The sequence below is a fragment of the Schistocerca piceifrons genome, chromosome 2 (genome assembly GCF_021461385.2).
Source record: "Schistocerca piceifrons isolate TAMUIC-IGC-003096 chromosome 2, iqSchPice1.1, whole genome shotgun sequence".
NCBI classification, from domain to species: Eukaryota; Metazoa; Arthropoda; class Insecta; order Orthoptera; family Acrididae; genus Schistocerca; species Schistocerca piceifrons.
This window is the reverse complement of record NC_060139.1, coordinates 401,084,833-401,108,512: the sequence shown is the minus strand read 5'-3', so window position 1 is coordinate 401,108,512 and position 23,680 is coordinate 401,084,833. Positions and strand designations below refer to the sequence as shown.

Here is a 23,680-nt window from a genome sequence, read left to right as displayed (position 1 = left end):
CAACAGTAACTCCACTTCAATACCTACCACCCCTTCCACATTGGAAAGTCTCTCCTGTACATTGTGTCTGAGAAGTCCCTGTACGCATATGCCAAAATGTTATTTTTACAATATATTAGGGTACTTACACATAAAAACTACGTAATCAGTATATTTGTGCTTGTGCCATCATGCCTTACACAGAGATGTATGTGTCTCCATATCCTCCTTGAGATCTTGCAGAGTATCTTGGGAAGTAAGCTTTGAAAGATTTCCTCAAACCCAATCATAATTCTTCGTTAGTTTTCTACGACAATGATAACTTGGGACTTCATTATTCCCTATAATGAGTTGTATGGGATGTTAACATCCAGGCTATGTGATGGCCATTTTGATGGGGACTAGATGTGTTGCTGAACTGTGTCCAGTCCAGTAGCCTTGAAATTGTTCATCAAGGACTTCATGCACCTTCTAATGGGATCCTGAGTTGCATACAATCCAAATAATGTTAAATGGAATAAAGTTCAGATACAATTCCGTTGGAGACAATTTACCTGATACAGAATTGTTTCAGTTAGTTGCAGGACAATGAACCTAGAGCAATTTTTGTTAACACTGTTTGTTATGCAGTGTTGACATTGAAGTTGTTGTTGTTGTTTTGTTGTTGTTGTAGCTGCTTGTTGTTCTGTAATGTAATCAGGGTATGATCTTGCCAGTAGCTTACCTGGACCTTGTAAGTTTTTAATGACGATATATCAATGTTCTACGTTAAACAAAGACACCAATAATGCTGGTTAGCTGTGCTCTCAAAATAACATAAACAGGTATTAAATGTAACTTCTTCAAAATGAGAGAGAGAGAGAGAGAGAGAGAGAGAGAGAGAGAGAGAGAGAGAGAGAGAGAGAACCCTATACCTAATTTGAAATATTTTCTACAGTGTGTCTTTCTTCAGACTGGATGCCCTCTAGAGCATGCAATTTTAATTGAATATTATAGTCTACAAGATGTGTTGTGAGTGCATACAAACTAAAATTATTAATGGTCTTATAATAATGTTAGTTTTAAAATATTTCCATGACATTATGTGAAATCTTGTAAGTATGTGACTGTTACAAACTGCAGGCTCGTAAACTGACATTTTCAATCAAGAACAACTTTATGATGCAGACATAAATCGACTAATGTTTGAATGAGGTTATGTTGACCGAGGTCCAAGCTAACTGCCTGACGTCTGCGATTTGTTTCTTTCGACCGCTATTTACCGTTGTCGCCACCTATCGTCAAATGGCGGAAGCAAAGTTGTACACCTTGTATTGTTGCCCTCGTGTTCTTCTAAGGGTAGCGCTACTTTCCCAATCTTGGAGAGCAGCAACTGTGATGGGAGGCACATGTACCATGTTCAGTACAGACACTTTGCAACTGTGGCATTAGTTTTCAGCAGGAGTCAGCCGCAGTGGCAGCATTATCCTGAAGGTGACATACAGCTGGATCACCAAAATAATGAATCAATCTGATTTTAGGATCTGGCAGTAAACCCAGAGAGACTTCAAGACTTGTTGTACTGGGAAAGCTCACAAGGTCACAACAAGGATGGGTCCCCTCTTACTGTCATCTAAATGCCTGCACAACTCCACATTGTCTGCCTGCAATTGTACAATCTGATTTAACGAGGTGTGGACCATATCTGTAGTGGTAACCTTGTCTACCTCCAGTCTGTCCATTACATAGCCTATGTTACTATGAAAGGAACTAACATTGATATCACAGTCACATTTCTTGACACGGAACACACCTGATTCTTACGTCCGAGCTCTAACCAAGAGCATTCCCTACACTCCATGGCATATTGTTCAGGCCTTGTACACTTGAAATAAATCGAGTGATGACTGGGTGCATGATGTACTATGCTACAAGAAGTTACATTGCATACACCTAACTGGGCACAAGCTGCCATCTGTTTCCATCTTTAAAATAACTTAACACTGACAACATCCCCTTTTAACACTCGAACTTCCTGTCCAGTGCTCCAGTCCACCCACTTAGACTTGGGTTTGTTCAATCCTATCAAATGACATAATAGTTAATCTCCACGCACCATGTTAAAATGAAGCTGCAGATCATTGCTCCATGAATTCACCCCTTGGTACTGCCTCTTCTGATACAGAAACAAAGCAATGTTACCAATGATGCCACCACTGTAATGGTGTTGCTAGCAGGAATGAATGACTTCTACGGGCTAGTGTGTCCGCTTCTGCCTAGAATGATGTTGGTGGGAACTGTGGGATAAGAGTGTCCAATACTATGGTGAACATGTAATCGGGAAAGCTCCCTCAGTATTAGTGTTCTTTATTCAACATAACTTCCATACAAGAGATCAATGTCTGTGTCAAGATGGCAGATAGGGTTGCCAAGGCAGTGTCATGCTACCTCAGCATAACACACCAGCAGGTTCATGACCCCGTAGCAGCATGTTTGTATGCTGAGGCAGCAGGTTGCTGTTACAGTGGAATAGCAAGGGCCAGTGAAGTGTCCTTGCTGGTGCGAGGATGACGTCAGGTCAGCAGCCTGTGAGATTATGCAGCTTTGAACAGCCGTTGCAAATGCTGCTAGCTGATCTCCCGGAGTGTCAGATGATGGCATCCTAAAAGTGTCTTCCACTTAGCAGCACTGGCTTGAGACCTGGAACTATAAGGTCTAGCTGGCAGTTCACAGTCAGGCAGCTTCACCTAGCTGATGTCTACTCGGTGAGGATGAAGCGATTTGGCCCCACATTGGACCATTGGATGCCATGGAGACAGTCATGGTGTCAGCCGTAGTTGGAAGTGCAAGAACAAGTGCTGTTAATGATGGAGCGGGGAGCGTTTATTGTCAATTTGGCAGGCTGTAGTGTGACAGGAGCCTCCTCCATATCACATAGGTGGCTGTGGCTATCCTATCAAAGCACAGCATTGTGCCATGGTGTTTGGAAACACAGCTCACTACTATGGCAAACAGCTGCATTTTGGAATGCTACGCTAGCATTAGTTTTAGCATTCAGGTGCAAAATTTTGCAGGTGGCTCGTCTGCACACTTCTAGGCTGATTATGTAGTTTGGCAATTGGCTTATGCTTCAGCATAGTTCATGCAATCTCCTATAAACTGTTGCAAGTTTTCTTGTGATCTCATACATGGACTAAAATTATAGTCATGCTTGATTTGTTTTAAAAATATTGTTGCAGTGGAAAAATGTGCAAACTGCCACAGAGCAGCAAGAAATGGTTGACAGTGTGAAGACTGCCTAGGTTTTCTCATATTGGGTTATGTGAAGCAGTAAGCTAGACTGGAGTTGTGGCTAACCATCGGCACTGTAGTAGCTATGCTCATCACTACACGATTAGAAAAGCAGCAGTTGGTTTTAAAACTTACTTCTGATCTGACAGTACTACAAACAGAGCTGTAGCAGTCAAGAACTACTGTTAGCAGCAATGTGTTTAAGGATAGGGTGAGTGACTGAACAGTAAGAAAACCCACCAAAATCAGTCAACTGTTTAGGAAAAGCTGCAAGTTTGCTATCTTTAATCCAGACATCTCCAACAGTTTCACTCCTCAGGAAACTGTGTACAGACCAACTAAGGAGTTCAGGCACTCTCACATAAGACATGAAAAAAAGTTGAAGTTAAGGCTAGTAATAGTCGGAAGGTTGAAAACCCCAAAAATATCTACCCTTCTCCTATCTTTCTCATGGCTATGAACTGGAGTGGTGAGTTCAGACATCCAAAGCTGGAGGCTATTGAGTTTTACCAATACTCTTACACCTTGAACTCTGTGCACATTTTAGAAACTGTCATGATGCCCAGTGTGTGAAGATAGTAAATTTCAGGAATAAGGAATAATACAATGCTAATTATTTGTATAGAATTTTTTTTCGCCTGACTGTTGAACTCTGAGACAGTTTGTTATTTGTACTGTGTTTTTACAAGGATGCTTTACAGTGTATTGAATTTTATGTTCTAGTTTGGATGCTGCTGCCTTAGGAGCACTTTTGAGCACTGTTTTCATTTCTCTTCTGCCACTTCTGGACACTTTACCACAAGAAGTACTTACCATTTTCCGGTATCTCATAATAGAAAGACAGGATGATTTGTGGCAGAGCTTTAGAGATTTATATTTTGTGCCTGACAGACAAGATCTGAAATTTGTCCATGAAGCAGTGAAGAAGTTTTCTAATAGGAACAGGTTAGTGATGGAGTCAACCCAAAAGAAACATCCATCTTGCTAAACCTTAAATTATAGTTTTGAAAATTTGTTTCTGTTAATGATGTTAAATTTATTCATTACTTTTCTTATAGTAATAATCTATTTCCTAAACTATTTGTAGTTTGTTATAACAATTAAAATTCTTTTCTGCATAATGTGAGATTGTATTTAAGAGTGTCATAAGGCAATGTTCTGTAACTCTACTTAAAGACACACTTCACTTGGGAAATTTGAAAAAAGTTTAACATGTACACATCCACTCGTATTTCAGTTGAAGCATTAGAGGCTCAACAGGTCACTTAGATATATTGGAATGTAGTAGCACTTTTTTAAGGAATTAGGATAATGTGCACCTTCCTTGAAGTTTTAATTCTTTTTTTAAATTTCATCCATGATGATGTTTTCTTCAGTGAGGTACTTCCCTTTCTCCACCCCCATCCCCCTCCTCCACCCCCCAACCTCCAACTCCCAACAGTTACGCTGCTTAAATATTTGCTCATATTATTCTTAGTAGTTGCAAACAATTTGTTTATTGTTGTGCATTTTTTGTTTTCTTGACCCAATAACTGATTTATTTGGTTTAAAGTGTGTGCTATAGCAGCTTCATTTCTTCCACTGATATTTCAGCCATATACTCATTGGCCATTTCCCAAGTGAACTAACTGACTGAAGTTGTAGCGTTGCGTCGTTTATTTACACATATAGCTTGGACCACATTACCCAAAGATATTTGCTAGGTTGGAAAGAAATTGAATTGTGTACACCTTGTAACTGATTGAGGAATGGCTTCCACTGTCAAACATTTGAGTTCTGTTTAGATGTAGAAATGTTGATCAGCATAACATTGTAATGACATTTGTGAAGGCTAATGAAAGGATCAAACTCCAAAATGTGTCCCATCTGAAATCATTGTTCCTATTTGTTAAATTCTTCTACAAGATCAGTTCTCCCTGAGATGTTTATTCTTCCTTCAGATCAGGTGCTTTGATCAACATCTTACAGAATGACATCCGTACTAGAAAGGTAGCACAAGATTTTTCAGGAGCTGTAATTAATGTGGAGCATGGCTACATTGGGAGTTGGCTTAAACCATGCAAAAGAGAATATGAACAGTCTTACATTGATGCTGACATTTAAAGTAAAATTAAAAATTTATGATGAAAATAGTTATCATTAATGGAAATATATAATACCTTTAAAATACTGCTGAAATTTTTAGCAATTTTGGATACGCGGCCTAGTCAAAACAATGTACATTATAATCATTAGGACTCATCAGTTCATGTTATCATTTTACAGATCTGATGATTTTACTGTGATGCTTCGTGAACGAGTAGCTTATGCCAGCCATGAAATAATAGATGTAAGGCTTGAAGGGCTGAGGAATTTGAAATCATTTATACAGCAAAGTAGAACAAATGTAAATGAAGCAGTTGTTGCAAAAGAGAAAGTTGATCGCAGTATCATTGAGGTAAATGTATTATATTGTAAATGTATTTTTAAGTTATTTTATGTTTTATCTACTTATACAGGTCTCTCTCCTAAGAGTCGTTAGGTGCATTTTCTCTGGTGTTTCGGTAATTTTTGCAATTTGTGACGGGAGTCAGTCCAAACAAGCGCTCATTACACCTTTCATGTGACACCCATTGTCAACAGAAAGTGTGAGTTTAGTTCCCGTTACAAAGAAAATTATTTTTAAAGTGGGACGTTACGTGCCTATTTGATAAAGCGGTCCCCGATTAGTCTGGTGTGATATTTGTTTTATTGATGCATATTGACAGGAACTGTAAAACACTAAGAATAAGAAGCAATCCACCACCAACTCAATAGTGCAGCATGCTTGGCAGTAGCAGTCAGCACAGACTAGGGCAGTCCTGTTGCTTTGGAGTACTGCTTATTCTTCGAATTTTACTGCCCCTGTTAATACATAGCAATAAAATTAATATCGCTCTAGAGTATTCTGCGACTACTCTATTGAATAGGCACGTAAAATGGCGCTTTAAAAATCATGTTGTTTGTAACAGGGCACAAACCAATACCTTCTGTCAACTCTGGGCAGTGTATGAAAGATGTAATGACCACTACTTGTTTTGGCTGACTTTAAGAATGTACTGCAAGAATGAAATTGTAAATATCTGCTGAAACATCAAAGAAAATGCAGCTAATGATTCTTAGGAGAGACACTCTGTGTATGTATTCTGTTTATACACATATGTGTAAATGAGGGATGTAAGTGGAACGAGTTCAGAAAAAAATCAACAAATTAATATAAGGCACTCAAATATTATAATGATCTTACTGAATGATGACAATCTGCTGCACTAGCTTTTATTAGTTCGATTAAAATGCCCTTTTGTTATGTATTCACCATTACTGCAGAGTTTTGGTTGTGTAGCCATTGTCAAATGATACTGAAGGACATGGTGTTCAGGTACACCTGTTATTTGAATCAATAAGAAGGAAGATACCAGAACTTATTACTGCAGTAAATTATGTGTTCACCCCCAAGAGCTGTTCAGCAGTGCTTTCATGATGTACAGGGTGATTATAATTAAAGTTAAACTTTCAAACTGCTGTAGAAATAACACCACTGGTCAGAATGACATCAAATTGCAACGGAATATTATTGGAGAAGAGGGAAAACGTATGGCAGAAGAAAAATAAATAGTTACAAAATATAGCTATATATGGCGCTGTAAGCATCAAAATTTAATAGTGGTCGACTACAAATGAAAAATGAGTCACACAACAATGTCAAAGGTGTATGTTTGATGTTAAACAAATTGTACTACTCAGTGTTCATGGGTGTACGGGGGTGATACTCTTAGTTACGTAAGGCCATGCACCACAGCAAGGTCATATCTGGTCGGATGGGAAAAATTGTTTTTAATTGTCCTGAGGCCAAAAACTGCATATAAAGCATCACTAAAATCAGTTTTTAATTGTCCCGAGGCCAAAAACCACACAAAAAGCATCAATCACATTGCTTTTTGATTGTCCTGAGGCCAAAAACTGCATAAAAAGCATCAATCACATCGGTTTTTAATTGCCCTGATGCCAAAAACTGCATAAAAAGCATCAATCACCCATGCACCATGGCAAGGTCATATCTCGTCAGATGGGAAAAATTGTTTTTATTTGTCCTGAGGCCAGCAATTCCATATAAAGCATCACTCAAATCAGTTTTTAATTGTCCTGAGGCCAAAAACTCTATATAAAGCATCACTCAAATCAGTTTTTAATTGTCGCGAGGCCAAAAACCACACAAAAAGCATCAATCACATTGCTTTTTTATTGTCCTGAGGCCAAAAACTGCATAAAAAGCATCAATCACATCGGTTTTTAATTGCCCTGATGCCAAAAACCGCATAAAAAGCATCAATCGCATTGGCTTTTAATTATCCTGAGGTCAAAAACCACATAAAAAACACCATGCACATCGGTTTTTAATTGTCCTGAGACCAAAAACTGCATTAAAAGCATAAATCAGAATCAAATCGGATTATTAGTTTCCGTGTGACTGACCCAAAACATGTTTAATGTGCTGTCCACCGTTTTCTGCATCAAGTTGAAATCAATAATCAACATATTCCACAACTGATCTTAGTGTATCCGGGCTCACGTTCAGAATGTGTTGTGCAATGCGTGCCTACAATGCAGCTATGTTTGCTGTTGGAACACTGAATACATTTTTCAGATAGCCCCACAGCCAGGAGTTACATGGATTAAGGTCAGGTGATCGGGACGGCCAGACTGTAGGGAAATGGCAGCTGATAATTCTAGCATTTTCGAAATGGCGCTTCAGCAACTGCGTAACTGGATTTGCAATGTGTGGAGGTGCGCCATCTTGCGTGAAAATGATCCCATCCACATATCCACGTTGTTGGAGAACTGGAATGATGTGGTTGCGCTTACCAGTGATGGTACAGGTAACAGGACCAGAAGCACCTGTCTCTTCAGAAAAATATGGCCCCATGATAAATGATGCTGTAAACCTGTGCCACACAGAAACATTTTCAGGGTGGAGTGGTACTGGTTGATTTGCATGTGGATTTTCCGTTGCCCATATTCAACAATTCTGTGTATTGATGTATCCTGTCAGATGGAAGTGGGCTTCGTCTGTCCACAAAATCTTCCACGGCCACTCGTTGTTCACTTCTATGCAAACAAGAAATTCTATAGCATAGGTCTCTCTTGCTGGCAGGTCAACAGGAAGTAACTATAGGAAGTAACTCTTAATTCTGAATGGATTGCAAAGAAGGACGTTTCATAGGATTTTACACACCGTGCTCATGGGTATGTCCAATGTTCGGGCAATTCCCTGTGCACTACACTTTTGCGCACCACCACTTGTCTCCTCCTGCAGTGCTGTGGCCACTGTTTCCACAGACGTCAGATCAGATCGTTTCTCCCCTTTAACAAGGTTGCACACCAAAAGAACACGTCTTTTCCAATTTCTGAATCATTTTCTCCAGACCCACGGCAGTCTTTGGACTAACACCTTTTTTCGAACCCTTCAGTGTCTGCAACTTCTGCAGAGTGACATGTGCACAGTAATCATTCTTGTAGTAAAGCTATACAAGCAGAGCATGATCCTGTATTGAGACAGTCTTGGCAAATGTCACAGATGCGAAAAGAGGGAAAGCTGTGTACCCGGGGTGTTTATACCAACTTCAATGGGTTGTGCGCATGACAGGTATTTTCATTTATTTATGCTGACACAAACAGAACTATCTATTGATCAATTTTCATACCTTTTTTTTTTCTTCTGCCATATGTTTTCCCCCTTCCCCGATAATATTCTGCTCCAGTTTGGCATCATTCTGACCAATGGTGTTATTTCTACAGCATTTTGAAAGTTTAACTTTAATTATAATTGTCCTGTAGATTTATCGTTTACATTTATCTTGCAAGATAATTATCACAGACATTAAAAACCTGGAAATAAAAAATCTGTACATCACAGCATACAGAAACTGGTGCATTCTGTATATAGCATCGATAGAAGTACAGAACTAATAAGGCTTTTGAAAGAAATGACATCTTGTTAAATTGTGGCACTCGAAGAGATCTATATACAGGAAAATGCACTAATAAACTGAAATATGATGTCTACCGACCAACCTGATATCGAATGCTGCCTGGTGGCATTGTGGGTGCACTAAGAAAAAATGTGTAAGCAGAACAGAGAAGCGTGAGGGATCAGTCTAGTGACAATATGGACTGCAAGTAGGGAAATCCACTGACATAATCAACTTTGACAAAGACCAATATAATGAAAAGGGTAGAAGCTACTCACCATATAGTGTAGATGCTGAGTTGCAGAAAGGCACAACAAAGAAACTGTTGGAAAGTTATCTTTTGGACACCAAAGCCTTTGTTAAAAATAGACAACACACACACACACACACACACACACACACACACACACACACGCACACGCACACGCACACGCGCGCATGCGCACGCGACCACAGTCTGACATTTAGAGCCGGACTGAGGGCTCACAGAGACTGATTGTGTGCTTGTGAGTTGTGTGTGTGTGTGTGTGTGTGTGTGTGTGTGTGTGTTTTGACAAAGGTCTTGTCTGCTGAAAGCTAACTTTCTGACAGTTTTTTTTGTTGTGCCTTTCTGCGACTCAGCATTTCTGCTGTGTGGTGAGTAGTCACTATCATTTTCATTATATTGTTACTTTCCATCCTGGATTTACCATTGTTTGATTTTGTGAAAGGCCAGTTTTTATGACACTTGCGATGTACTTCTCTGCACTCATTCCTTACAATTCTGGCAAGTCATAAGGTTTGTTAAATGTGTGATAATTTAATGTTTGTTGGTTATGTTTGTGTTTAGAGCTGTAAATAAATTTCTTAACACCAGCTAATTACTGGTTAGAAATAAAAATGTGCATTAAACCTTTGTTGTAAATCATGAGAGAGACGATGACAGATAGTCATTAGCTAGACTGCAAAAGTACTAAGCGTGGCACACCACAATACCACTCAAAGTTAAAGTTCATGAAGCTGTGTGACAAATTCACAGGTCACAACTCCTTTTAATGATGGAATATGTCGTAAAACTGGAACTCAGCTTTTACAAATTGAAGTGTGTTCACAAATAGTGCTGTATGGCATATTTTGTATTACCTTGCGACACTCCACCATTCTTGTAACATACAGCATTATTCGTACAGAGGTGTGAATACTGCTCAAGTCTCCTTGCTGTTTAATGCTGCTTTCAGATGGTAGACAGGACAACTGTTACAGTAGACAAAGCAGACTGCTGTATACAACATTATTCCATGCCATTCTACAAATTGTCCCTTACAGCGTTATTCGTGCACACACTTCAATTCACATTTCATGAGTTTAAGTTTCATCATCTCTTCTTGCAGAATGGTGAACATAACCTCTAACAAATTTTAGTGCTCCTGCCAAATTGTCATTACCAGTGCGTCATAAACGTAAATTGTGAGCTGCTTTATAAGTTCACTGCCAAGAACACTACACCCTTATGAATGCAGTAGCAGATATGCATAGACCAAAAGGTGCTACTTTGTAATGATATTTCGTATCTTCAAATAGAAAACCCGTGTATTTTCTGCTCTCTTCTGCCAATGGGACTTGTTGGAACTCTCCACTAAGATCCACACTTGGGACATTAATGTGACTTTATAAAATCCCTGAATTAGCTTGACCTTGTTTTGGGGGTAGTCTGTTACCTTAATTATTACTTAATTTCCTAGCATCTAAAACTATATTGACTGACTTATCCTTTTTTCTTCACAACTACTATGGGGTTACAGAATTCACTTGTCAATAATATGCAAACCTCACATTTACTATAAGTCAGTTCTTACAGCTCTCCTATTTGCTGGTGCTTTAGGATAAGACCTAATTTTTTATGGACCCATGTTGTTTTACTGTGGATGAGTACACCAAGTTTGTCACCACCATGATATTTTTGAGAACAAATCCCTGTTATTGTACACCAATTGAAACAGTTCTGCGTTATCATTTTTATTTATAAGCTTTATGTCACTCACTTTCATATTCATTTATTCAACAACCTTTAACACATCCATCTCTCATTGAACCATCTGCAAATTAGTCATCAAGTTCTCTCCAGTTAACGTCCTCTTTAAATTTCGCATTCATCCTGCCATCTCCAGCATTCAGTTCAAATGTTTTGTCTTCACAACCCTGATGGGGTCGGATAAATCTTTGACAGAATTGGAATAGGAAGTGCTGGGTGGGTGGATTGGGTATGTCTTGCACCTGGGTCTTCCACAGGGATATGATCCTTGTGATGAGGGGTTGTGATTGGTAGTGGCATAAGGATGGATTAGGTTGTTGTGGAGGTTGGGTGAGTGATGGAACACCACTTTAGAAGAGGTGGGAAGTTTCTCAGGTAGGATATCCCTCATTTCAGGGCATGATGACAGGTAATCAAAGCCGGGCAAAGAATGTGGTCCAGTAATTCCAGTCTGAGTTCAAATGGTTCAAATGGCTCTGAGCACTATGGGACTTAACATCGGAGGTCATCAGTCCCCTAGAACTTAGAACTACTTAAACCTAACTAACCTAAGGACATCACACACATCCATGCCTGAGGCAGGATTTGAACCTGTGACCGTAGCGGTAGTGTGGTTCCAGACTTAAGTGCCTAGAACTGCTCGGCCACACCGTCCGGCTCCAGTCTGGGATGGTACTGGATGATGAAGGGGGAGACTCCTTTATGACTGGTTCTTGGGGGGTGGAGGGAGGACTGGAAGTGTGAGTGGAAAAGGGATGTGAGATCTGTTTGCAGATTAGATCTGGGTTAGTGCATGTCTGTGAAGGCCTTGCTGAGATGTCAGCATACTGAGGAAGGGAGTTTTTGTCACTGCAGATATGCTGTCCCCAGGTGGCCAGGTTGTATGCGAGGGTGTTTTTGGCATGGAAGAGATGACAGCTGACAAAATGCGTGTACTGTTGGTCGTTGGTGGGTTTGGTGTGGACAGAGGTGTGGATGGAACCATCAGAGAGGAGAAGGTAAACGTCTAGGAAGGTGTCATGCTGGATTGAGGAGCAAATGGGAGAGAAGGTGTTGAAGTGTGAAGGAACAGAGGTAGGATGTTCCGGCCCTGAGTCCAGATCAAGGAAATATCATCAGTGAACCTGACCATACTAGGAGTTTGGTGTTTTGGGAGGCTAGCCTTCCGTGCCAAAGACACCTAACACATCCTTCGTGACTCTCTCCTCTACTCATCACTGTTGATGCCACCTCCCCATACACCAACATCCCTCATGCCCATGAAAGGCACTAACCTAGACCTAATCCACAAACAGATCTCTCGTCCCATTTCCACTCACACTTCCAATCCTCCCACCACCCCCCAAGAACCAGCCATAAAGGACTGGAATGACTGGACCACATCCTTTGCCCCGGCTTTGATTGCCTGTCATCATGCCCTGAAATGAGGGACATCCTACCTGAGAAACTTCCCACCTCCCTAAAGTGGTGTTCCGTCACTCACCCAACCTCCACAACATCCTAGTCCCTCCCTATTCCTCTACCAATCACAACCCGTCATCACAAGTATCATATCCCTGTGTAAGATCCAGGTGCAAGACATACCCAATCCACCCACCCAGCACTTCCTATTCCAGTACTCCACAGGTTTATCCTACCCCACCAGGGGCCAGGCCACCTGTGGAAGTAGCCATGTCATTTGCCAGCTCTGCTGCAATCATTCCACAGCTTTTCTGTTGGCATGACCACCAACCAACTGTCCACCAGGATGAATGTCCACAGCCAACCATACTGTGGCCAGGAGCAAAGTAGACCATCCTGTGGCTCAACATGCAGCTGAACATAAGAAACTTGATTTCAAAAACTGCTTACTACCTGAGCTATCTTGTTTTTTCCCCCCACGACCAGCTTTTCTGATCTGTGCAGATGGGAACTATCCTTACAACTGGGAACTATCCTTACAACATATTCTCCGCCCACATAATTAACCCAGCCACAACTGATAACATACTGTCTTCCCTGTGTCCTATCATCTCCTCCTCAATCTCATATCACACCTTGCCAACACATCCACCCACATTTCCCCCCCCCCCCCCCCTCTCCTTTTTTGCGCTCTTTTTCTGTACCTTGCAGCCCCACAACATTCTGATGCTGCACCTGCTGGGCAATCTAGTCCATGCACACTCCACCGGACAATGTTGTCTCTCTCCACTCCCATACACTACTATCCTTACCCTTCTCTGCCCCCTCCACATTGCTTCTTGCATCCCACATGATAGTTACATTCCGGCCTGATATGCTGAAGTTGGCGGTTATGTGTGTGTGAGGTGTGTGCTACACCTCACACACACATAACCGCCAATTTCAGCATATCAGGCCGCAATGTATATGAATTATGTGTCTTTCTCTTTTACTGATGAAGGCTGTGGCTGAAAGCTTTATGTAATTTTAATTATCCCCGTCTGCATCTTAACAAGTCTTCTTTACAGTAAGTAGCAATCTGTCTCTTCCTACACTGTTAAAAATTGATTTAGTTTTTCTCTTTCTGTGACTACTTCTGATACAGCTTTTTTCCTTTCTACTATGCTGTAATTCTGTGGGCATCCTTTATTTTTACTCCTGCAACCGAAAGCTCTACAATATATTGATTTTTAACAAATTCATGGAACTTTCTTATATAATGTATATTGTATTACCAATGTCTACCAAAGCAACCTCACTTACATTCGGGAGGATGACGGTTCCATCCCGTCTCCGGACATCCTGATTTAGGTTTTCTGTGATTTCCCTAAATTCTTTCAGGCAAATGCCGGGACAGTTTCTTTGAAAGGGCATGGTTGAATTCCTTCGCCATACTTCCCTAACCCGAGCTTGTGCTCTGTCTCTAATGACATTGTTGACGGGCGTTAAACACTAATCTCTTCCTCCTCCTCACTTACATTACCCTCTTTAACATTAACCACAATCTGAATCCTCTCTGTAACATGTTATTTCAGTTCTGTCTCTGTTAAAAGATCCACCTCTATCTCCTAATAGAACCCGAAACCATTAAAAAAATTTGCTTCCCTTTAAATTATTGTGAATATTAACCCCCCCCCCCCCCCCCCCCATGCCCGAAAAAAATTATGTTAAAGAATCTCTTAAATTAAAATTTTTTATACTTAGTCCTCCTAGCTTCACTGCAAAACAAAACTTTTTGTACCTCCCAGTTTTCAGCAGTTAGCAAATGATAGCATTGAATATGAGCTATCCACTGGCCTCATTATTTTGATCTTTTCTCATCCAGTCATTTATTGAGTCATTTTCAACAACCATAAGCTCTTGGTCTCCAGTGTACGATGCAGTTTATTCATATCATCATCATCATCATCATCATCAACTGCATCCACTCTCTGCACAACACAAATATCATTGGCACAAGCACTTCCCTCTAAATGCCCATTTGCAAAAGCTATTCTTACAGTTCCACTATCTGCAGGCAACTAACCTCGTTTGTGGGACATGCACCTTCCTGTACATTTCTGGCCACAAAGACATCTGACACAAGCTCTGCGATATGCACACAACTTACATCGTCTACAATGGTGGGTGACCCTATTGCACCTAATTCGATATTATTAGTGTTGCTGTTCACACATTCGTTCAGCTCATTACAACTCATATTTATTTAATGTGGTATCACAGCTGTTCTAACTGTGAATTATTACATGACATTAAAGCTGCTAGTCTCACACTATCATCTTCAATTTACACAATCTTACAGGTATCAGCTTGTAATCTTTAAATATTAAATTCTTCTTTTTTACTTTTTGCTGTTCCACAAGCTCTGCCTTTATTTATTTGTATTTTATCGTTATATGGAAACAAATTTCCTCATAAATAATTGTCTCCCATGATTTCAACCATTTTACAAAACCTCTGTCATTTCTGCTCTTTATTACTATTATTATAAAATCTGTTGTTGTTGTACTCATTAAAATTCCTTCTCTTGGTCCTGTTCAAGTCATACTTTCTTGTTCCATTTCTGACCCTAACTAGAACAGTTTTCAATTTCTGGAACACTGTGCTTGCTTCTTCTTAAATTTTTGGTCTGTTATCTGGAACCTGCCTGTGCTTATTTCTGTTATTATTTTTCCAGTGATCTCTTTGGTTCCCATTCGCTAGTTAAATCTTCTTTTGTTGCTTCTTCAGTTTCCATCGTGATGCCTGTTTCTACTAGTATTATTATTTTGCCACTTCCTATCCTGTCTGTTGCTGTTCTTGTGTCCCTGGCTGTTATTTTGATTATTTACCCAATTTGGGCTGACATTTTGCTTGATCCATCGTCTAATTAAAGTCTTAAGAACCTTCCTACTGAGTCAGTAGAGCACTCGATTAGTGACCATTATAGAGTCTCTGATAACCTTCTTTTTAATATTGATATCTATGCCATGTACCAAGGGACCCATCAAGATGTACCAGCTTACTTAATTCCTTCTGGCAGAATTTCCTCACTGAATGAATATATTCCTGCCCTGTATACTGATCTATACGAAATTTTATTGTGAAGCTAAATTGCTTAGTTTGACTCCAGTATCTATTTAAAATCATTTGTTTAAACATGTCATACATATTAAATTGATTGGTTAGCCAAAGTTTATGCCAATCTCTGCAGTAATTTTTTACAAATTTGATTTTTGCTTCATCATTCACACCATGTATAAAACAATCCTTACAAGAATCCAAAACATCTACTGCATGATTTTTGCTATCACTGTTAGAGCTTTTAGTAGTAGAAAATTGTATGACACGCCATACCACATTGGCAGAGACAATACCCAATTCTATTATTTAGTTTAGTGATCTTTTCTGGTTGACGTTTTCTTATTGTGGCTTTTTCTTCTATTCCCTTCCACAGACTTTCAGCTGTGCTTGCCATTTTGCTTCTCAGAACAGACCTGGTTTCATCACTGGAAACCACAATGCTCATTCATTTCTCCTAGAGCCTGCTTCATCTCTACATCCCTAGGAGCACACTTCTGCTTGCTGAAATCAATTTTTCCCCTTAATTCAGTTCCAAATGCTTCAGCCCTTGACAGCAGCTTCTGCTCTACTTTGCCAAACTTGCTATTTAAATCAATAATTTTATCGCCAATGTTCCCAGTGGTAGTCAGTTTTCCCATTAAGCATATCTTCTTTAAATTGTCCATAGAATACGCCATATTATTTTTCAAACCACTCATATCTTTTTAAGATCATGTTTCAAACCCCCCACTGAATTGTCCAAATCAACTTTAAAGTTTCCTATAATAACATTCAGTTGACACAATATTCCTCTGAACACAGGGCTTCCTGAAATTGTGCCTATTTCAGCATGTCATTTTGGAGTCTCAGGCTCACTTCCACTAGCTACAGACTCTCATTTCTTTTTCATCGCTGTGCCTAACAAGAAAACTGTGCACTGCTGCTTCCTTTAACTTATTCAATGACCCACAATGTTACTCTGCAGCCGCAGTCACCTCCCCGGTGATGAGATGAGATGAGATGAGATGAGATGAGATGAGATGAGATGAGATGAGATGGACTGCTCTCGTGCATCCCCAGCTGTTTGCTGTCGACTGCTTGCTGTTGGGCATGTTTTATACCCTGTTGCAGCCTCTAGGAACCATTGAATGCTGTTGTCATCAAGAATGAAATTTCCACTCTGCAGCAGAGTGTTCGCTGATATCAAACTTCCTGGCAGATTAAAACTGTGTGACGAACTGAGACTCTAACTTGGGACAAGTTTGAGTCTTGGTCCAGCACACAGTTTTAATCTGCCAGGAAGTCTGTTGTCAACTGTTAGATGGTCTGGAATTGTTACCTGTTGACTTATGATACTGCTGCTGCCGCCTTCTGCAATTGCCTTCACAAATTCGTGCACCAATCAGTTTGTGAAACACGGTCCTGGAAACATGATTTCACATGTGTGAAGTACTCGCCTACATGCAGTGCTTAGCGTTCTGCAAGTCAAAGGTTTTACGAAATGTATGGCCGATTTAATGTATGTTGACATTGTTTGGTCTAGAGGATGTTCCCGCACCTGCCACAATTCCCTGTAAACTGTTCTGTTAACTTCTAATAATTATCGGTTGCAGGCAGGATTACAGTCAGCGGTGTGCATAATATTCTAAACCAGCTGGTTATCATTTAGAAATTAAAACCATTAAGAAACCTTTCTTTAACATTGTGAGAGAAACCATGACACATGGAGTCACTCGTTAGATTACAAAAGTCCAGCACAGCACGATACTGTTCAGAGTTCAAATTCCTGAAGTTATATGAAGAATTCACAAGTCCAAACGCAACGCAGCTCAAAGTTAGAATTTTACAGAACTAGCTGTGGAAAAATTCATACATACAAATCCAATTCTGCCGGAATTTCAAGGTTCATCAGACTAGCTGTCAGAAAATTCACAAGCTCATGAAACTGTCACCCAAAAAATTGTAGTCACTGTAATTGCTCATCAGTATGTACATCTATTACTGGTGCTCTGTGAAAACAATCTGTTTCTAGTCAGCATCACCACACTCAAAAATTTATGTTGAACTTATTGCTGCTACAGATATTACACGTGAATCTCACCAGCTTTCCTGTGCAAGGCAGATTTTTGCTGAAGTCCTTATGGTTGTCTCATTGTTTACATTCTAATCAGTGATATAATTAACTTATCTGCTGTCTATTACTGACCACCATGAAACTAACAAGTTTATAGATAGCTATGTTAGTTTACTTTCGGCCGGCCGAAGTGGCCGTGCGGTTCTGGGCGCTACAGTCTGGAGCCGAGAGACCACTACGGTCGCAGGTTCGAATCCTGCCTCGGGCATGGATGTGTGTGACGTCCTTAGGTTAGTCAGGTTTAATTAGTTCTAAGTTCTAGGCGACTGATGACCTCAGAAGTTAAGTCGCATAGTGCTCAGAGCCATTTAGTTTACTTTCTCATACTGTCACTACATTTATTTTCTATTGATTTATTTTGCATTAAAATATGTTTTTAGTTCTTGGAAGTAACATTCCGGATCATATCTCAATATGTATTATATTAATAGAAATTCTGAACCTATATTTGGATAGTGCTGTTCAGGTGCTATCTGTGGACACTTCGTTCTTTAAAATTGCTTAATGTGTTTACAGGAGTTATTAGCTAATGAAAATCGTAAATCATCATTATCTCAAGTACTATTCTTATCAGTATCTCCGGTACCATCCTGTTTACCAACTGGGCATTTAGTTGCATTTTCTCATTTCTTTTTTAACTTTCATTTGGTGTCATTTCTATTTTGTGGCCATGAAATGATTTTGTGGCCCCTGACTCCATGCCATGCTGACATCAAATTCCACAAACAGCCATGCACCTGGGTAAAACTTACTTGCAGTGACTCTTCACCTACACCTACCTGCTGCTATGTGGGCTGGGTGTGTGAGGGGGTCTCTTGTCCTGAGAGACCTCCAAATCTTGAGGGCCTTGTGATTTGGAGGCCTCCTTCCGGACACCCCCCCCCGACCAGATCATTTTTAATCAAATCCACAAGGCTAAAATACATTCAGTAAATAAAAAGCAGGTTGGAGTACAGGTAGCTCCCCTTGCTACTCTATCCCGTGCAAGCATCTTTTCTCTGAATAACTGTTCGAGCCTATGTTTTTTTGAATGTGCTTACTGTATTCATCATATGGTCTGCCTCTACAATTTTTGCCCTTACACATCCCTCCAATACTAAATTGGTGATCCCTTGATGTCTCAAAAAGTGCCCTAATATTCAATATCTTTGTTTAGTCAAGCTTTCCCTAATTCAATTCAGTACCTCCTTGTTGGTTACACAATTTGCACATGAAATCTTCAGTGTTCTTCTGTAGTATCACATTTCAAAAGCATCTCTTTGCTTCTTGTCTGAATTGTTTATCGTTCACATTTCGCTTCCATACATGCGTACGCTCCAGATAAATATCTTAGTGAAGATTTCCTAACACTTAAATCTATATTTGATATTAACAAATTCCTTTTCTTCAGAAAATCTTTTCCTGCCATTACCAGTCAACAGTTTGTATCCTCTCAGCTCAGGACATCATCAGTGATTTTACTGCCTAAAAGCAAAACTCATCTGCTACTTTTAGTGTGTCATTTTCTAATTTAATTCCCTCAGCATCACCTGATGTAATTTGATTACATTCTATTACCATTGTTTTGGTATTTTTAATGTTCATCTTATATCCTTTCACGACACTGTCCATTCCATTCAGCTGCTCTTCCAAGTCATTTGCTGTCTCTGACAGAATTACATCATCGTCAACAAATCTCAAAGTTTTTATTTCTTCCCTGAACTTTAATTCCTTCTCCAAATTTTCTTTGGTTTTGTTTATTACTTGTTCAGTGTACAGATTGAATAACTCTGAATGTGGCTCTCCAGCAGGGATACGACTTCCTCAAATCTTGCCCTGAAATGAGATCCATCCTTCATGAAATCCTCCCCACCCACCAAGAGTGTCTTTCCGCCGTCCACCTAACCTTCGTAACCTCTTGGTTCATCCCTATGAAATCCCCAAACCACCTTCCCTACCCTCTGGCTCCTACCCTTGTAACCGCCCTCGGTGTAAAACCTGTCCCATGCACCCTCCCACCACCATCTACTCCAGTCCTGTAACCCGGAAGGTGTACACGATCAAAGGCAGAGCCACGTGTGAAAGCACCCACGTGATTTACCAACTGACCTGCCTACACTGTGAAGCTTTCTATGTGGGAATGACCAGCAACAAACTGTCTATTCGCATGAATGGACACAGGCAGACAGTGTTTGTTGGTAATGAGGATCACTCTGTGGCTAAACATGCCTTGGTGCACGACCAGCACATCTTGGCACAGTGTTACACCGTCCGGGTTATCTGGATACTTCCCACTAACACCAACCTATCAGAACTCCGGAGATGGAAACTTGCCCTCCGCTAATTTCAAGTTGCCGCCGCTCATACCTCACCTGTCATTCAACATCTTTGCCTCTGTACTTCCGCCTCGACTGACATCTCTGGCCAAACTCTTTGCCTTTACAAATGTCTGCTTATCTGGATACTTCCCACTAACACCAACCTATCAGAACTCCGGAGATGGAAACTTGCCCTCCGCTAATTTCAAGTTGCCGCCGCTCATACCTCACCTGTCATTCAACATCTTTGCCTCTGTACTTCCGCCTCGACTGACATCTCTGGCCAAACTCTTTGCCTTTACAAATGTCTGCTTGTGTCTGTATATGTGTGTGTGTGTGTGTGTGTGTGTGTGTGTGTGTGTGTGTGTGTGTGTGTGTGTGTGTGTGCGCGAGCGCGCGCGCGCGCGCGCGTGCGAGTTTATACCTGTCCGTTTTTCCCCCTAAGGTAAGCATTTCTGCTCCCGGGATTGGAATGACCCCTTACCCTCTGCCTTAAAACCCACATCCTTTCGTCTTTCCCTCTCCTTCCCTCTTTCCTGATGAAGCAACCGTGGGTTGCGAAAGCTTGAATTTTGCGTGTGTCTTTGTATTTGTTTGTGTGTCTATCAACATACCAACGCTTTCGTTTGGTAAGTTACATCATCTTTGTTTTTAGATATAACTGATGTTATAATCGTACAAGCTCTAGTTTCAGCCATAAAAAAGTAAATGGTAGTTTTTTTTTATTCTATTCTTTATTATTTCTTTGCTCTCTTCGTGACAGTTGCTGTAGTAAATGCTGATTTGCATTCTTAGTGTTCCTCCTGTATCTTTAAGTATGTACGGGGTAGATAAAAATATGTATTTACACTTTGATAAAGATAAGTCTATATGTTATCATTAGTATTACAGTGAATCAATGTGAAACAGCTATAGTAAGTGTTGAAAATGCTAAACAACTTCCTCCAAACACTTCTGAACACGATGCTGCGCATCCAAGGTCACATCTTCCAGAGTAGCTTCAGGTATTTGTTGACAAGCCATTTCAATTTCAAATAAAACTATATGGTTCCAGAGACATTTTAAAGTCTCAAACATCTATGATGTATATGCATACTGAAGTGAAGAGTGAAAATTTGTACCAAGGCTGGGATTTGGAACCAGGTCTCCTGTTCACTAGGCAGATGCTGTAACCATTATGCCACCCTGGCACAGTGGCTTTGCACAACTACCCAGACTACTGTAGCATGCCTCCCTCTTCAGTTCAGATTTTCATTTGCACTTCAGCTCACTTGGTATTCCCCCTAAACTGAATCTCCATTTCAGAGGCCCTCCAACTGTATTGCAGTAGCACCTCATCATTGAACTAAACAGGCAATCCTTCCTGAAGCCCAGGCATAGATTTTGTAATCAAATGGAATGTGAATACCAAGTGGCATGAACGGAAATTTAATTTGAGGAGGGAGGCATGCTAGGGTAGTTTGTACAGAGGTGTACAGCCACTGTGGCAGGATGGAGTAGCGCTTATAGCATCTGTCAAGTCAGCAGGAGACCTGGTTTCGGATCTCAGCCTTGGTACAAATTTTCATTCATAGCTTCATTCTGCATATACAATTTCATCATTTGATAGCACAGTTTCTCTATTGTGTGTGGCTTTCTGCTGCACACTGGTACTTGAAGGTACCCCACAAGTAAAAATAAAGTGGAATCAAATCAGGAAACACGTGGAGTACTCAATGGGACCCCTTTGTCCAATCCACTGACCTGCTGTGTTGTTTTCCAAATAGGCATGCACACCCAAATGAAAGTGGGAGTGGAGTGCCATCTTCTAGAAAGAAAACACCAAACAAAGCATGAATGGATGATAAAATTAATGTGTCAAGTATCTCCAGGTAACTGCTGCCAGTAATCGTACCTTCGAAAAAGAAAGGTCCTGTCAGTCTCCTTGATGATAACCCACACCAGACATTAAGTCCTGAATCATTGACCGCTTGTTCGACATAAACAGGATTTCATTGTTGTTGTTGTTGTGGTCTTCAGTCCTGAGACTGGTTTGATGCAGCTCTCCATGCTACTCTATCCTGTGCAAGCTTTTTCATCTCCCAGTACCTACTGCAACCTACATCCTTCTGAATCTGCTTAGTGTATTCATCTCTTGGTCTCCCTCTACGATTTTTACCCTCCACGCTGCCCTCCAATACTAAATTGGTGATCCCTTGATGCCTCAGAACATGTCCTACCAACCGATCTCTTCTTCTGGTCAAGTTGTGCCACAAACTTCTCTTCTCCCCAATCCTATTCAATACTTCCTCATTAGTTATGTGATCTACCCATCTAATCTTCAGCATTCTTCTGTAGCACCACATTTCGAAAGCTTCTATTCTCTTCTTGTCCAAACTACTTATCGTCCATGTTTCACTTCCCAGGATTTCATGGGGCTCCAATACACACTGTTATCTCTCTAAAATCAGCATCATGTCTGACGTGTGTGAGGAACCATTCACAAAACTGACCTCTTCTGGCTTTGTTGTCCTCATTCAGTGCCTATAACAAGTATGGAATGTAAACTTTCCATCTTACTCTTTGCAATATACAACTTATACTTGTTCATTTACACCTGCTTCACATGTACATTGTTGTGTTGATTTCTGTGGTGAGTCTGTGACTGCTTCTAATACTTGAGCAGTTTCATCATATGTTGCTGTGTGTGGCCAGCCTGATCTTCCCTTATGCATATCCATAATTGTTCAAGTAGTTTCAAACTTATTACAAAGGTGAGTGATGCTTACATGTGTTGGTGACTCAGTTCCATTTTCCTGCATCTGATGTTCTTGCACTTAACTGATGTTCCAAACATCCTTTACCATTTGAGAATGCTGTTTCACTTCTTGAACTTTAGTTGTGTTTGTGCCAGGGCCTCACTTTGTACACTGACATTGGCACAACACGACACTACTGGCATCTGTTGCTCAGCCATTGTACTACATGTTCAACCCATACCCATTGTGATTTCAAAGTATATGGTTTGTATAGCCGATTTTAAAGTGCATATATAGTGTTTTGATCTACCCTGTATATTACTAGAGCATAGAGTACACACAGTATAAATTTGTTTATTTTTTGTCAGCCATTACATCTATATGTTTACAAAATGTACACACAAATACATCAGTTTCTAAGCAGGCTGGGAGATTCATCTAGTTTTGCTGCCCTTGGCTTGTGACTGGCTTCATTGGTTGGCTGGGAAGTTACATAAAAATAATCAAAAAACCTGGTATTAATATTGAATCTGTAGATTTCAGTGTAGCGTGGTTGATTGAAGACAATGTACAGTGACATTTAATCCTTGTGACTGTGAGTAGGAGCTGAAAAGGAGTAACATGTGAAAATAATTGGTGTAAATTTGCAGGATTTGGGGTTGTGAGAGTGGAAAGGGACTGACATATGTAACATAATTCTGTCCTGCAAGGAGCAGTTTCAGCCATGCTTGGTACGCTATCACTTACTACCTGGAAAAATATCAGTGATCCAAATTAGGATG

The 23,680-nt window shown here is 40.3% G+C and overlaps 1 protein-coding gene across 1 annotated transcript in view; it reads left to right on the top strand.

Annotated features, from left to right (window-relative positions):
* The window catches only part of LOC124775053 (serine/threonine-protein kinase ATR), a 354,997-nt gene that overhangs the window by 174,626 nt on the left and 156,691 nt on the right, over positions 1-23,680 (top strand). Inside the window, exons 19-20 of the mRNA XM_047249842.1 lie at positions 3,973-4,194; positions 5,515-5,686. Coding sequence (XP_047105798.1) covers positions 3,973-4,194; positions 5,515-5,686 — 394 coding nt within the window. The remainder of the gene's footprint in view (positions 1-3,972; positions 4,195-5,514; positions 5,687-23,680) is intronic.